We start from the raw sequence: 15,744 nt of genomic DNA on the forward strand, positions 1-15,744 counted from the left end.
GTATCACCACAATTTATTTCTTTTAACACACTTCACAAGTACATTATTTTATTGGGTGAGTGTGTGTGTGCATGTATGTGTAATGCCTGCCCTGTAGGCCATATAGCTTAGTATGATTAATAGGCCTTTAAGTGTGATGAAGTGACTTTTGCCATTCACTCATATAGAAGCTGTGTGTGTGTGTGTGTGTGTGTGTGTGTGTGTGTGTGTGTTTGTGTGTGTGTGTGTGTGTGTGTGTGTGTGTGTGTGTGTGTGTGTGTGGGTTAGCTATGCATGCCACCTTTGACCTCTGACTAAGACTAAAAGGTTGTCACTCACTGACACACGTGCACAATGGCTCACATTCTTAAACACAGATTGATACTCCAGCACATCAGCACAGTGACATAGATTCTGTATCTACGATGTTCCTCTCTCTTTCCACACACACACACACACACTCACATACACACTGTGGGTGTCAGTGGAAGGTGTCGTTAGGCAGATAATGGCAAGGTGACAGGTCAGGAGCTTGCGGGAGGGTCTGAGAGTTAAGAGGTTCAGTGGGGGGACAGCACTTTGGCTGATTGGTTATGGTCCCATGGGATGGGGGAGGCACTGAGACATGACATCATACTGTCCTGTGAGAGGGAGAGAAAGAGAGCGGGAGAGAAAGAGAAGGGTGAAGGTCAGGGGGTCATAAAAAGGAGCGTTGGGTGGTATCAAAAACACCATCTGCATGAGGTCAACATCTCATTATCATCAAGCGTCCTAGTGGAACTCACAGTTCACTCTTCAGCTCAGCTCAGCCTCACAGTTACTTTCTCCAGGGTAATCCACAATTTTAAGCACTACGCTTTAACTTTAGTCTCGCTAAGTGTCATGCCATGATCAGATGATTTGGTTCAAGTTAAATGGAAGTAGATTTGGGAAATTTTCTTAAATTTTCTTGAACCTTAACAGTGCACTGCACAGGTGTGTAATGTTAGCTCACAGAAGAGCAGTGGTGGATGGAGTACTAAAAATCTGCTGTATATTCAAGTAAAACTACAGTTACTCCCATAAAAATAAAATGACTCATGTAATCCTAGTGTATAATAATGAAAACTCCATCCGTCTGTCTGTCTGTTTGCATCCATTTTTCTGGGTTGCCCAGTCAATCTGAAATTGCACATGGACATTGAGAATTGCCATAGGTACAGACTGTTAAAGCCCTTTGTGTCTTTCAACCAGGCTAGAATGATATAAATATGACATAGATGTGGATGTTTCCAGTCACCTCTTTGTCAGCTGTGGTCAATTTGAGATAAATGTAGGCTTTCATGTCTATTTTGCAAGTCTTGGTGGTTCTTTTGTGGTTGGCTTTGGAAAGTGGTGGCGTGCTGCCAGTCACTCATCAGGAAATCAAGTCCGTATACCCTCCTGTGGACACTGTCACGTAATTGGGCCCAAAAAGACTTTCTCCCATTAACTTACACCAGGAAAAAGACATCTACAAGACAGTGGATACATTGTTTTCAGTCTCAAAACCACCACCAATAACCAATTTCATGATCAAGATTTAATCCATTCAGTCCATTAACATTTAGAGAGTCTAAGAGAGCCACAAGATTAAATTATTTGATCCCCATTCAAGCTAGCAGAGCATTAATATGGAGGTCAGCCGGAAGCTGACGCTCGACCATGTTCGGTTGTGCTCAGCGTCTGAAAGTCTCTAATGCACCTGCTCTAATAATACCGAGGCACTTATGATCAACCGGGTTATTTTATACGCAGCAGTTCAGCCATTTTGGCCTCATGCTCTGCTAAGCAAATCTCAGAAATGAGCTAGGCCTCGCTGCCAATGCCGTATCCAGGTCTCTGAACCAAAGCTTTGTCCAACTCAACATAAAATGGGTAAGTAATGTGGCATTAGCACACTGTCACCAAAACAAGCACCAAATCCTACATGCATTAGCATTTATACATGGTCTTATGCACCCCAGACCACCATGACAAGTGTTTGGAGTGAGTAGATCACAATGCATATTGGTACATTGACAGTTATGAAGCAACAGCCAACAATGTCAAAAGACACAAAGAAATAAAAATAAAAAAAGGAATAAATTACAGTGCGAACGATGAAGGAGCTAATGGGATCTAATTTCTCCAGAGTTGTACCTTGTAAATTCCATGTGACAAATAAATGATTTATTCATTAAGTGTGTGGGTCAGTGAAAAATAATAATGACAAAAAAAATGCACAGGCATGCAACTGATATCAATTTTCTCCTCTCACTCTCTGAAAAACGCAAATAATTTTTTAAAATATTGAACCATCCACCAAAAAACTAAGTAACATCACAAGTTTTATATATAGCATCTGCTTTCATTAACTATTTTAAAAACAGCAAAATGTTGCTTAACTAGGACAACTAGGTGTGAAAGAAATGATATTTTAGTCATTACATCCTGTAGTGTAATTGCACTTGTAATTCTCTGCTTTCCAAAAACTACTTTAGTCATATTTAAATAGCTGGGGGAGCATGTCTGATATTTTATTACCTTCATTATGCTGTAAATCTAATCCTGTCCAATGTTGCTGTGGAACATCTGAACATGAAGCACATCACCTCTAACATACAGTGGGAGCCATAAAAAAGTTAAGTGTTTGCCTCAGTTTTACTACAGCGTACGGAGTGAGTGAAAAAAAAAATGTCTCTGTGATTTATTGGGAAGTAAAAAGATATGTGGAGTAAGCGGAGAACCTGCTGCTTAGAATCCCACTGCTTAATGGTTTTAAAGTAGGATGGATAAATGAATGGGTAAAGGGAAGGAGGTGGTTGAATATAATATGAGTGTCTGGGGCCTTCTGCTGAATTGCCAGAGTGTCCTGATTGGATCAGCCATGGGACCTTTGTCACAGCTTTACCATCTCTCTAGCCCTGTTCACCAAATAAATGTTTCCTTGGGGCATGTACAAAGCTACATTAGCGACTAATAACATAACACAACCGAATCCCCAGACTGTCAGGGGTTGAGCTGCGTTATGAGTGAAGTAGGCGCCAGGTTTTGTGGGATGAAAAGGTGATACCTGCTTCTGCTAGACACATTTCCATTCAGTTCCATTCCATCCAGTTAAAGAGCTAAGGCTACATCCACACGTATGTTTACATTTTAGAACATTGTTTTTTGAATTGAAATCTGGACTGACAACAACTTGGAAACACAGACTGTATATAAAGATGGACGACGCGCCCTCACTTACCACCGCTATGCTAAAGTGAAGCTAAAATATCCTGGATACAGACGCTGCCATCTTGCACTGGTGATGTCATTTGGAGCCGGATTCTGTGCAGTAGCGATATCCACAGCGGGGGAAGTTCCTGCTTAAACACCTGTTCGACCAATCACAAGCAGCACCACTGAACATGAGCGCATGGATTGGCTGCCACAGCTGTCACACTCATGGCGGAAAATCCCCTATTTGTAGAATCAAATAACTCATTAAAACCAAACATATCATAAAAACAATTACTTGAACAAACATCATGGTGATGAGAACCACCTTCAGAGTCAGAAACCATCCTTGAGAAAAATGTAGTTGGCATGTCCTTTGAGTTTTTAGTTTGGCCTATGTCCCATTGACTAACACAGAGGGGAGAGCTTTATGACCTATACTGCAGATGGACACCAGGGGGTGATCCAGATTGAAAAGTTAAACTTTGGGGGAGCTATTATGTTGTTCATCTTTATATATAGTCTATGGGTAGAAATTTTTCTAAAAGCAACACAAGTAGCCTACACATTAGATAAAGGTCAAACATTGCATTTTAAAGTGACAATACCTTTACCCTTAATGTACCAATATTTCATTTTGATACCCATAACGTGAATGTAATGACGTGTAGCTTTCGAACATTTTGGTGGCATCTCAGTATACTGAACTGCCAACTAGAATATACATGGCTTGACTTGACCAGACCACAAACTGTATGGGTTATAGCTGCTGCTGCAGGAGTGCGAGCTCCACGGGAACAATTGTTAAAGTCTGCCCATCCACACATATTGACAGGAATTACTGTTGGCATCACACAACTGATGCTACCTAACAGTTTTGACAGGTTTAATGGCAGAGTCAAGCTGCTTCCATTTCAGTGTGAGTTTGTTGGGAATGTTTAACGGTTCGTGTTGGATGTCAGCAGCTGCTGCTGTGTTAGCTTACGCTGACTGCACAGAAATTGAACGGTAGAAGGGAAGTAGCTGTGGAGATGGCAGCAACCGAAAAGTTGTTGATCAAATTCAAGTTTTGTTTGACTGGAGAAGTTTCAAAACTTCTGCTTTGTGGCCTACTCGGTTACTTTGATTGACACCTTAAAGGGATAGTTTAGGGTTGTATGAAATACTTAGCTGTAGTCAGTGTACCACATACAGTAGATGGCTGTTGGTACAGAGGAAGATGGGACTGTGAACCTAGAAACACACTGAATTGCAGTGGAAGTAGGTTGACAGGGAAGCGTATTTTAGCGATTTAAAAACGGCCTAACTAAAAAAAGAATCAATATCAGTTTAAGTGGATGCTGTATTTTTAATATTTAAACCGTTCTACCATGCCGTCAGACAGCCCTTTCCTTTAGCGATACATTTTCTCAACTTTTGTATTTCTGCACAAAAAACACCCAACCATGCCATGCACTGTATAACGCCACCGGTCAGCATAATACACACACACACATACACACACTCACTTTACAGTCCAGACTGACATTTGCTTTAAATCACAAACTGCTGTATCGAGGCTGGAGTGATCCCATCCTAAGATCTCTAGTTGGTCTCTACTTTGTTTTGGGTTTCAGTGAATAATGTAAAATGCTCATTAAAAGGTGCAATGTTGTTAATCATTTGTTCCCTTAAATTTTAAATTTTAATTAGTTAACATAGCATATGTTAAAACTGATGTCGAAAGCAAAACTAACAGCTGCGAGTGCTTCCCCTTTACACTGATTATTCTTCGTTTTTAAATGTTGTCACTTTCATGTCACCTTATTATTTTCTCTTTGTGACTATAAACGGCAGCACTGTTTCTTTTGATTGTGGCTGTGCCCTAATCAAATTTACACTGTGGTTGAGACTGTTGGGACTTGGAAATGTAGACTGCTATTTAAAACCCAACAAATTACAATCAATTCACACTGAATCCTCAATGATTTCCCTCTAGAATCAGTAATGGAATGGATTTCTGCATTGTGTCATTAAAGCTTCGAGGCATGGAGAAGATATAGAGGAGGAAAATCAGAGGGATAGTATCGGTACTTACAGGATTCAAGTAACTGATTCAACTCCAAATACTTATACTTGGCACTTCGATAGTATGATGTTTGGACATGTGGCTTTGTGTTGATTTTGATTTAATTTTGAATATCTCAGCTTTGTTATATGTGTCACTCTGGGTTTGCAAAACGTTGTTTCACTCGTATTTGTCACACGTATTTGATCAAGTAGCCGAATCCTGGCAGAGTGGTATCCCTATCAAGTACACTGTGACAGTCATGCTGGTTGTGATTGCCAATGGGAAAAATAACCAGCTCTGACATCAGTGACACAGCCCCAGGCCATGACACGATGCTGAACAGTGAAGCCTCACATGCAAAATGAAGAAGTCACATTTTGGCTCTTCGAATGAAAGACCAATACTTATCAGAAGTCCACTTGCTGCATTTTATGACTCAGGCAATTCTCTTTTAAATTCATTCAGAAAATGATTTTGACAGCATCTCAAGAAAAGCCATACAGAGTTATGCCCAGGATAACCTGAAGAAGCTGTGAAATGTACAAGTAGACTCACTGAAGAGGTGATGAAACCAACATTATATGATAGAAAGACACCAAAAACTTTGCAGTTAGCTTTGACACCTCTTTTTCACTGCACAAAAACCAGCTAACATCTGACTTTTTAATCTAATGGGAAAGGTTACAATCAGCATTCACGCCCATGTCAAATGACTCTGCAGCATTTAGGGGTATTTACCATCTCAGCCTCTGATCAGCAGTGATGGAAACACAACAACCGGGTGAATGCGTCAATTTTAGCTCCTGAACTGGTAAGATGCAATAACGTGCTGTAACTAAATACTGTCCGTCTCCACCAAACATCGATCCAAATTAGTCTGCTCCGAGTTTGAAAGAGAGACTGAATATAAAGACACGTAGCCACTATAAAGTTTTCACAGGCCTGTCTGTGTCCATGCTGCTTTGACACAAAGAAATAAAAATAAAAAAAGGAATAAATTACAGTGCGAACGATGAAGGAGCTAATGGGATTTGGGAATAATGGGAATAATGGGAATAATTTCTCAATCAGAATAAATTACAGTGCGAACGATGAAGGAGTTAATGGGATTTGGGAATAATGGGAATAATGGGAATAATTTCTCCAGAGTTGTACCTTGTAAATTCCATGTGACAAATAAATGATTTATTCATTAAGTGTGTGGGTCAGTGAAAAATAATAATGACAAAAAAATGCACAGGCATGCAACTGATATCAATTTTCTCCTCTCACTCTCTGAAAAACGCAAATAATTTTTTAAAATATTGAACCATCCACCAAAAAACTAAGTAACATCACAAGTTTTATATATAGCATCTGCTTTCATTAACTATTTTAAAAACAGCAAAATGTTGCTTAACTAGGACAACTAGGTGTGAAAGAAATGATATTTTAGTCATTACATCCTGTAGTGTAATTGCACTTGTAATTCTCTGCTTTCCAAAAACTACTTTAGTCATATTTAAATAGCTGGGGGAGCATGTCTGATATTTTATTACCTTCATTATGCTGTAAATCTAATCCTGTCCAATGTTGCTGTGGAACATCTGAACATGAAGCACATCACCTCTAACATACAGTGGGAGCCATAAAAAAGTTAAGTGTTTGCCTCAGTTTTACTACAGCGTACGGAGTGAGTGAAAAAAAATGTCTCTGTGATTTATTGGGAAGTAAAAAGATATGTGGAGTAAGCGGAGAACCTGCTGCTTAGAATCCCACTGCTTAATGGTTTTAAAGTAGGATGGATAAATGAATGGGTAAAGGGAAGGAGGTGGTTGAATATAATATGAGTGTCTGGGGCCTTCTGCTGAATTGCCAGAGTGTCCTGATTGGATCAGCCATGGGACCTTTGTCACAGCTTTACCATCTCTCTAGCCCTGTTCACCAAATAAATGTTTCCTTGGGGCATGTACAAAGCTACATTAGCGACTAATAACATAACACAACCGAATCCCCAGACTGTCAGGGGTTGAGCTGCGTTATGAGTGAAGTAGGCGCCAGGTTTTGTGGGATGAAAAGGTGATACCTGCTTCTGCTAGACACATTTCCATTCAGTTCCATTCCATCCAGTTAGAGAGCTAAGGCTACATCCACACGTATGTTTACATTTTAGAACATTGTTTTTTGAATTGAAATCTGGACTGACAACAACTTGGAAACACAGACTGTATATAAAGATGGACGACGCGCCCTCACTTACCACCGCTATGCTAAAGTGAAGCTAAAATATCCTGGATACAGACGCTGCCATCTTGCACTGGTGATGTCATTTGGAGCCGGATTCTGTGCAGTAGCGATATCCACAGCGGGGGAAGTTCCTGCTTAAACACCTGTTCGACCAATCACAAGCAGCACCACTGAACACGAGCGCATGGATTGGCTGCCACAGCTGTCACTCATGGTGAATTCTCCACCGCAACCTGTAATGTCAGTCCTGTAGGATTTTTTTTTTTATCCAGTAAAGCTAAAGAACTACTAAAGAACTATTCTGATGATTTTTAATGCACTCTAGCACTGTATTATACTGAAAGGACGAAATAAACAGTCGGTTTATTTTCATTGTAAATTAGAAAATAGTTTTGGAGGCCAGTCAGCACCCCATCAGAGGCCAGATTTGGCCCACGGGCCTTAATTTGAGTAACAATGACCTACATGGTATATTAACATGATGTAAAAGAAGTACATATTTAATAGATTCAGTATGGACAGAGAGGCACTTGCTTGCTGTATTCCGCCTGCATATTCTCAAAGGGAAATATTTTTACCGGACTTTACAATCATAGAGATTTAAAAATGTCAGACTTGAACAGATTTTCCTGGTCAATAACCAGAGACAGGTAAACCTAAATGCAGTAGTGCTGGTGATAAAGCTGCTTGCTGTGAGTGCTTTTAAGAAAGTCAGAGAGAGAAAGAGGGGAGTAGAAGGTGGAAGGTGGACTATTGCACAATGTTTCTGCAAGCTATTAGTAATATACTCAGAATGCTGTTTTCTCACTTAATAACCCACCTGCCAGAAACCTGCTATATTTTCTTACAAGCTTACCCAACCTGTGGGTCAACCCATGGAACCCCTGGGTTTTCGGTTGACCCCTGCGTCATTAATAGAGATAAAAAATGACTATGTGTATAATAAACATACAGCCATATCATTCAATAATAAACAGATTTCTGTATGCTTGCTCATGTGTGCTTGTCATGCATCTTTTCCTGTGAAATATCTGTACATACGGTATGTATGTGTGCACATTAGTCAGTGTGTGTGTGTGTGTGTGTGTGTGTGTGTGTGTGTGTGTGTGATCCAGCTGCTTCTGAGCTGCCCTCCCCCATTCTCCAAGGACATTTGACCAACAGAACAGAGAGCCGATCCTTTTATCTCTATGTCTCTCTACCTCTCTCATTCTGTACATATTGTGATGTATCTCCTCTCTCTCTTCTCCTTTGAGCCACTGTATGTCTTGGTCCAAGTTGCCTTGGACCAAGACATACAATGGCTCTGTCTGACACCTTCTCTGTCTGTCACCTTTTCTGCATTTCTGTTTAACCTTCTGTCTGTCACTCTTACTTTATCTTTTCCTCACCAATTCCCCTATTTGTACCCTCCTACCTGTTATCTCTCTGTCTCCTCTCTGCCATACCTCACTGTCTTTGTTTCCTTCCCCTCTCTTTTTCTATGTACCTCAGTGCTCCTCAATAACTAGCTGAGAGCCTGTATCGTGAAGCGCTATATTATCATCACCCCTTATTTGCAAGGTTGACCTGCCCCCTTGTGGCAGAAGAGAGAATGTAAATCAGGAATTTTAAACTACAGTAAACCATTTTTATGTGGAATTATTCCCTAAATATTCAGTGCTCCTGTCAAAAAAATATATAATAATCAGGGCAAAAAAATAGATTAAATAGATAAATAAAAAGCAGTCATATTACCCAGCAAGAAGGGTGATATGGCCTATAGATCCTACATGTATTTCGAACCATAATGGAAAGCAAAAATTGTCTTATGTCATACTGGTCCAAACATACATCCTCACAGCAGAGCCATACACTTCATGCATGATTTAAGATAAAATAATATTTATATGGGACAACACTGAACATAAAAATTCAAACAAAGGCATGGAAAACATAGGAAAACCCATTGAACCTGTAAAAGCACTCCTGCTGAAATGTGAACCCTGTAGCTTAATTACAAGTCAGCAGTACAGCTCAGTGCACCACCACCACAGTTCAGACTCCCTGGTGACTCCAATGCTGCGTGATGCAGGTGAAACATTTCTGTTGGATTAATGGGAACACACTTCTCTCTTTTGTTACTGCCATTTTATGCCTGGTGCAGACATTTGTCTCTGTGTTCATCTAAATCACATGCAAATGTTGAAATGTTGTATTTGTGATTATGCTTTTGTAAATATTGCCTTCCACCCACACGAAACAATGAAAGAAACGAAGTGGTAAATTTCAGAATTTCCACTGGGATAACGTTGTTGTCTTTTTTAGGGCCAAAATCAGGATGCTGCAGAAAACATGTTAGCCCAAGAGCATTGTGCTCAAAACAACAAAAGAAAATAATAATATCTGGTGGTGGTAATACTGAATATTTATCATCATCATCATCATCATCATCGTCATCATCTTTATTTGTATAGCACCTTTCATACAAGAAATGCAGCCCAAAATGCTTTACAACAAAGAAATTACATGCACCAAGTGCTTCACATGAAAATACATAGAAAACATAAAGTCAAAATAAAGGTTGATTTTCATTAAAAAACTAAAATTGTCACAAAGTAGTGTTGTTTTATTCCATCATCAATGTATTATTACATTTTTTAAACTGTCCAGGCAGATTTTGTGCTTTTATTTTGAAGGCAATAGTGCTTTACTTCCAGGAAGAATCTTTTTAGCTTGACACAGTTTATTTACCTACGCTTCTCCAAGGTAACCGACCTGTATACACAGACACACAAGTGTCCTATAGCTACATAGTGACAGATAGATAGATAGATAGATAGATAGATAGGAAGATTTCTAATGACATTAACATTGAACAAGACTGCCTCAAATTAGTCCTAGTCCTTAACTGCTACACGACAACCACAGGTATGTTTACTGTGTGTGTGTGTGTGTGTGTGTGTGTGTGTGTGCTTGTGCGTGTGTGTATGTGTGTGTGTGTGTGTCAAGTGTGTGTTTATGTGTCTTTTACATCACGTCCTGCTTATGTTCAATTTCACAGTTTTCTACACTTAAATATGATGTCCAGAAATGTCTCAGGTGTGAGTATCACAATATTACAGGCTGTGTGTGTTTGTGTGCGTGTGTGTGTGTGTGTGTGTGTGTGTGTGTGTTTCCAGTGTAGAAAAATGGCATCAGGTGGTGTGAAGACTGACATGGAGCGTCTGGGAGTCTTTAAAGAGATGAGCTACATTTCTGTCGGAGACAAGTACAATCCATCCTCCAACCGTAAGCATAGCATCTATTTTTTTTCCTTCCTGGCAACTCGATAATGCTAATTAAAATGGCTACAGTTTTGTTGAGAATCAGCAGCAGTGTGGTTAGGATTAGATAAATAAAAACACTTGGTTACATTCAGAGAACAATAAAACTTGGTCCTGGTTTTGGTTAAAATACCTACATAGAGGACGTGAGAAACATAAACTTACTTCCTTTGCATATTTATGTAAGGTACCTAGGTAAAGTACCTTGTGCATTTACATGAAGTCAGTAAAGTCATACTGCACTGACTTTTGGTTTCACACGGGACACAAACAGCAGTCTCCTAGTTGAAAGTCTATATTTCTCACCCTTTATTCATCATTCATATGTCTACCATGACATGACATGACAAGATCCTAATTGACACTGGTATTGTTTTCGTGTTGCAAGTACTTAATTTAAAAATATTTCATGCTCACCACATAGTGCTTTGTTGAGACAAGAGTCCATTTCACGTATTACCATGACACCAGGCTGGCAATACATATACTTTTGGCAGTGTGAGTAAACTGACCTTCTGATGATGAAACAAACATAAAACAGACATCTACATTTACTACCCACATTCTAGCAAAGTTACATTCATTTGTTGCACCAATCTATAGTGGTCATTGTGAAATATACTGCAGGATACAAGTGAATATGTGACACCATCTTGTCAAATCCAGGTCCCTTCAATGAGTCAGCCTATCGTAACCGGCAGATGCAGGCAGGAGTGGCCAAACAACGATGTGCTCTGCAGAACGGATTTTTTGAAAAGTCCTTCAAACGGGTATTTGAGCGTGAAGCACTGAATGACCCGCTGCGACTGGCCCGACAGAGCCGCATCCAACAGGCCAAAAAGAACCTGGGCAAGGCCTTTCTGCCCTGTAACGGGGTCAAGAAGCCGTGAGAGAACACACACACACACACAAACAGTAACATACACAAAATATACACACCAATACTGGAAATAAATTATAAAATGTACTTTCCTGTCCTGTTCTAATCTGCGTACTCTTTACCTACTCATGTGTTGTATTTACTGCTCTTTCATTCCTCTCTGCCTCCAGCTGTGGTTCAGGTAGTTACTATGGGACTCTGTCCGGACCGGTTGAAGCCATGAGTCCACAGTCAGTCCCCCGGAAAGCCCAACGTGCTCCTGGACGCAACATCGTCACTTCACCTCCCAAGAAAGGCAGTGGTTACAGGTTTATGGCAAGAAGTATTTCTAAAGTAGTTCACAACCACAGCATAATGTTAAGCCACGTATTCACTGTACGATTTTAGCCCATTTTTGACCTGATTTTTGAGCCACACGACTCAATTTAGAGTGGGGCCGAATTTCGACTTCGTTGGGCGTTGTTTGCCGTATAGTTCACAGGGGGGGAGCAAGGATCGATCATCTGCTCCTCGACGGTCAGATGAATCTCTGATGTCAGAAAATTTTGGTCAGCCAACGCAGGCTCTTGCAGAGTTGAAGCAGAGTCAAGAGTCAAACCCCCAGCGACAGTGCCTTTTTTGTCATTGTGCCTGCATGAAGTGGCAAACAGGGCATCTGAAAATGCCATGGCAGAAAATAATATAACAAAGCAACAAGTAGTCATAATGTAGGAAGTGCAGTTTATAGATGGTAACAGCTGCACAACAAGGAACGCTGGCGTAGCTAATGTTAGCTATCAAATTAACTACAGTAAAAGTAGCTAACTTACCTTCAGTTATCTCCACAAAATGGACAAGCCATACTGTCCACGTCTTCGAAGCCATGAGGGAGACCATATGTGCCGACACCTCTTTTCCTTGGAGGTTTCGGTACACAGAATTGCACAGATTATCAAGGCAGGACAGTTCTGTCTCGTTAGCATTGTAGCTAATACTTTCCTCTGAGCTTTCAAACTAATCTTTATTGACATTTGTCAATAGCCAGGATGGAAGGATCCTCAGGGGCCGATAGGCCATTTTTACACATATAGTGTGAGCTCTCAGGTCGTGGCTTGGCGATCTTTTTAGAGTTAAATGTATAAATTGCGTTCATTTAAATTTAACATTAAAACATATTCTGCAACAAGGATGCTCTCATGATAATGACACAATATTTGCACCATGTTGTCTCCTGCAGCTATCCCAATGTGACACTGTCCAAAATTGAGCTGTATGCCTCGGACCCTTACAACAGAGCCAAAGAAGCACTGAAGGTAACACAAGACAATTCTGAATTACATTATTACACCTTTGGGCCTTTTCTTCTTTCATTCTGTCAGTTATTTCTGTTGGTTATAATAACATTGTAGGCTTATCACTAAATCACTGACTGCTGTCCTGCCCTGTTTCATGAAGACATGATAGGCTCTATCCGACCACATTCTCAAGTAATGCCATCTGTGTTCATATCATGCGGGCATAACGTCAACCTGCGTTCTCACTTGACGTCATCCAGCGGCGTTTCATGCTGATGCCAAAAGCATTGTCAAAGCAGCAGTATTTTAGGAGTTCATAATGACAACAGGCTGGATTTACAGTACAAATAGAAAAGCAAGCAAGTATACAAATTTAGCATATATACAAAAATATATTTCTACTTATGTAAAACATGGATTAATATCAGGCCCCCAGGAAGTGCATCGACTTAATTAATTACAACAGTTATGTGATTCTATGTGGCCCAAAAAGGTTTTTTGGTCACATAGCCACATAGACCATAGACTTACAAAGAGGACATCTATAAATCAGTGGAGAAATTCTTTTGAAAATCACAACCTCTGCAAAATAACTTGTTTCACATCAGAATTTGTTTGATTTGTTCTGCTAACATTTGGGAAATCTGGTAGCCGACTTGGCTAACTTAAGTCTTTCATGCGCCTGCTCTATATTACTGTTTTAGATATAGGCTTTAAAACTAGTAAAAATGTGCATCAAAAACTGTTACATTTTGACACATCTTATTTCAGATTAAGTTTTAATTTTCAAATGTTTGTGTATGTGTGCATGATATAGAAAGAGGCAGTAATCCATCGCTCCAAGGTCAGAGATGGTCCCTTCAAACTCAACCTTCATCCCAGAGATTATTTCCAAGGCAATCCATACCGCAGTGACAAGCCACTCCCACCAGCAAACAAGCCCCTCCCAGCTACACAGAAGGTCTCTGTAGTCCCCTTTAAACCAACGTCCCCCAGCAAAAAGGTGATTACCCTCATCAAAGAACGTTGGAGTGAAAAATCAGTTGTTGACAGTAACATTGACATATGTCTGGTTCTACTCATTTCTCTGAGTGTGTATGTGACCGTTTCTTGTGTTAGATTGGAGGAATGAAAGCGGGAACATTTGACGCTTATCCCTCACACTCTGCTGATCCATATGTCGTTCGCCGTTCCAAATCGACCAGTCACGAGCCGATCTTCCGTCCAGCTCCTGGTCCTAAGAGCATACCTGTCAAGAGTATCATCACAGTCAATGTTAACAGGTTTGATCCCTGTCTCTATTATTGATCTTCTCTCTCTTTGTTCTCTCATGGAGGGCTTTCAGGTGACACAAATCACCCTCATGAGACCAAAATGACTTTCATTTAAAGGAAAAATCTCCCAAATTTAAGGAAGCATCCTATAATGGGGCATTTCTATAAAGTGGAACCATCTGAAGCTGCATTAAAAGTACATAACACTTAAAAATTTATTTTAGGTAATGTGGAAAACTAACTTGTATGGGTTATCAACTTAAAAACTTAATAATAATTATTAATTATGGTAATTATGGTTATTAGGCATTTAATTAACATATTTATGAGCACACATTTTTAAGTTGATTTATTGTAAAAAAAAATATACGTTTTTCAACATAATTTAAATAAAACTTTACAGTGTTATGTACAGTTACTAGAATTATGAACACAGGTTTTTAAGTTGATTACTAGTAAAAATGTAATTGCTCCAACAATCATTTCCACATTATTTAAACGGAATTTTAAAGTTGTTAACATTGTGAAACACTTGCAGTCAGGTTTAGGCAAGAAAACTGCCTAGGTTTAGCAAAAAGATCATAGTTTGGCTTAAAATATATAAGCTTGTTATGGGGTTATGGGTAATGTCATGTGATGTAAATTCATCATGTCAGTGATGTGCCGCACATAGGTCTACATGATTTGCATGACTTTGCGCTAAAACAAGGTTGATGTTTGCTTTTAGATGGGAAACAAACGGCCATCTCCTGGAAAAAAAATCCTATGTTTGTTTGACTTTCTGGCTCTTTATATCAGTTTGTTTCAGTGTCAATTCTGTCATTGATGATTTACACTGGAGTTACTTGAAAGTGGATGGTTGGTTCAACAAACCACACCTAACCAAGTTCTTTTTGTCCTCCAGCTGATTGAGGGGTCAAATAAAAAAAAAACACTTGTGTGTGTCATTGTGAAGGGCAGTTGCAAACAACATGTTTTGTTGTTTAACTTCGACAACTAATTATTCCAGGAGCGGCTTAAGATATCACAAAGTTATTTAGGGGGTCTTATGTCAGTATTATTTATTTATTTATTTTTTATTTGTTTGTTTTGAAATTAATAAATGAATAAAAAATAAAATTAAATAAAGTGATGTTCAAGAGATAGAAAGACTTCCGTTTTTGATACATTCTTTGAAATAACATATACATTTTGAGGACAATATGAATAAGTCTAAATTTGATACATTGGATTTCAGTCTCTGGCCAGAGCTTTATTAGTTACCAGTATTCTTTCAAAATTGTCAGAAAAAAGTTTTAAGAAATGGCAAATTGAGCTGAATCTTGTTCTTACTTGTTTTCCATCTTCTTTTTCAGGAGTGTTCACTCTGCAAACTACACCTCAACCATTCCAACTGTGATGACCCTCTGACTCCATTACCAGCACCAGCTGACTTGAGTTATTTTATAGCTTTTGTTTTTGTTTTTCTGTCGGCCATGAGAATCCCCTACAGATATAATACGATCAAAAGGTTTTCATCCCAACATCCTGGAAAGCC

At 39.4% G+C, this 15,744-nt stretch overlaps 1 protein-coding gene across 1 annotated transcript; it reads left to right on the forward strand.

The window, feature by feature from the left end:
• Nucleotides 1-10,644: 10,644 nt before the first annotated feature.
• Nucleotides 10,645-15,626, forward strand: c9h4orf47 (chromosome 9 C4orf47 homolog). Its single transcript, XM_042492768.1, has 7 exons — nt 10,645-10,744; nt 11,446-11,665; nt 11,830-11,967; nt 12,876-12,951; nt 13,751-13,936; nt 14,053-14,216; nt 15,563-15,626. The coding sequence occupies exons 1-7, from the start codon at nt 10,645-10,647 to the stop codon at nt 15,615-15,617; spliced, it is 939 nt and encodes a 312-aa protein (XP_042348702.1). The 3' UTR covers nt 15,618-15,626.
• Nucleotides 15,627-15,744: the final 118 nt, after the last annotated feature.

This window comes from Plectropomus leopardus, chromosome 9 (genome assembly GCF_008729295.1).
Source record: "Plectropomus leopardus isolate mb chromosome 9, YSFRI_Pleo_2.0, whole genome shotgun sequence".
Taxonomy (NCBI): Eukaryota; Metazoa; Chordata; class Actinopteri; order Perciformes; family Serranidae; genus Plectropomus; species Plectropomus leopardus.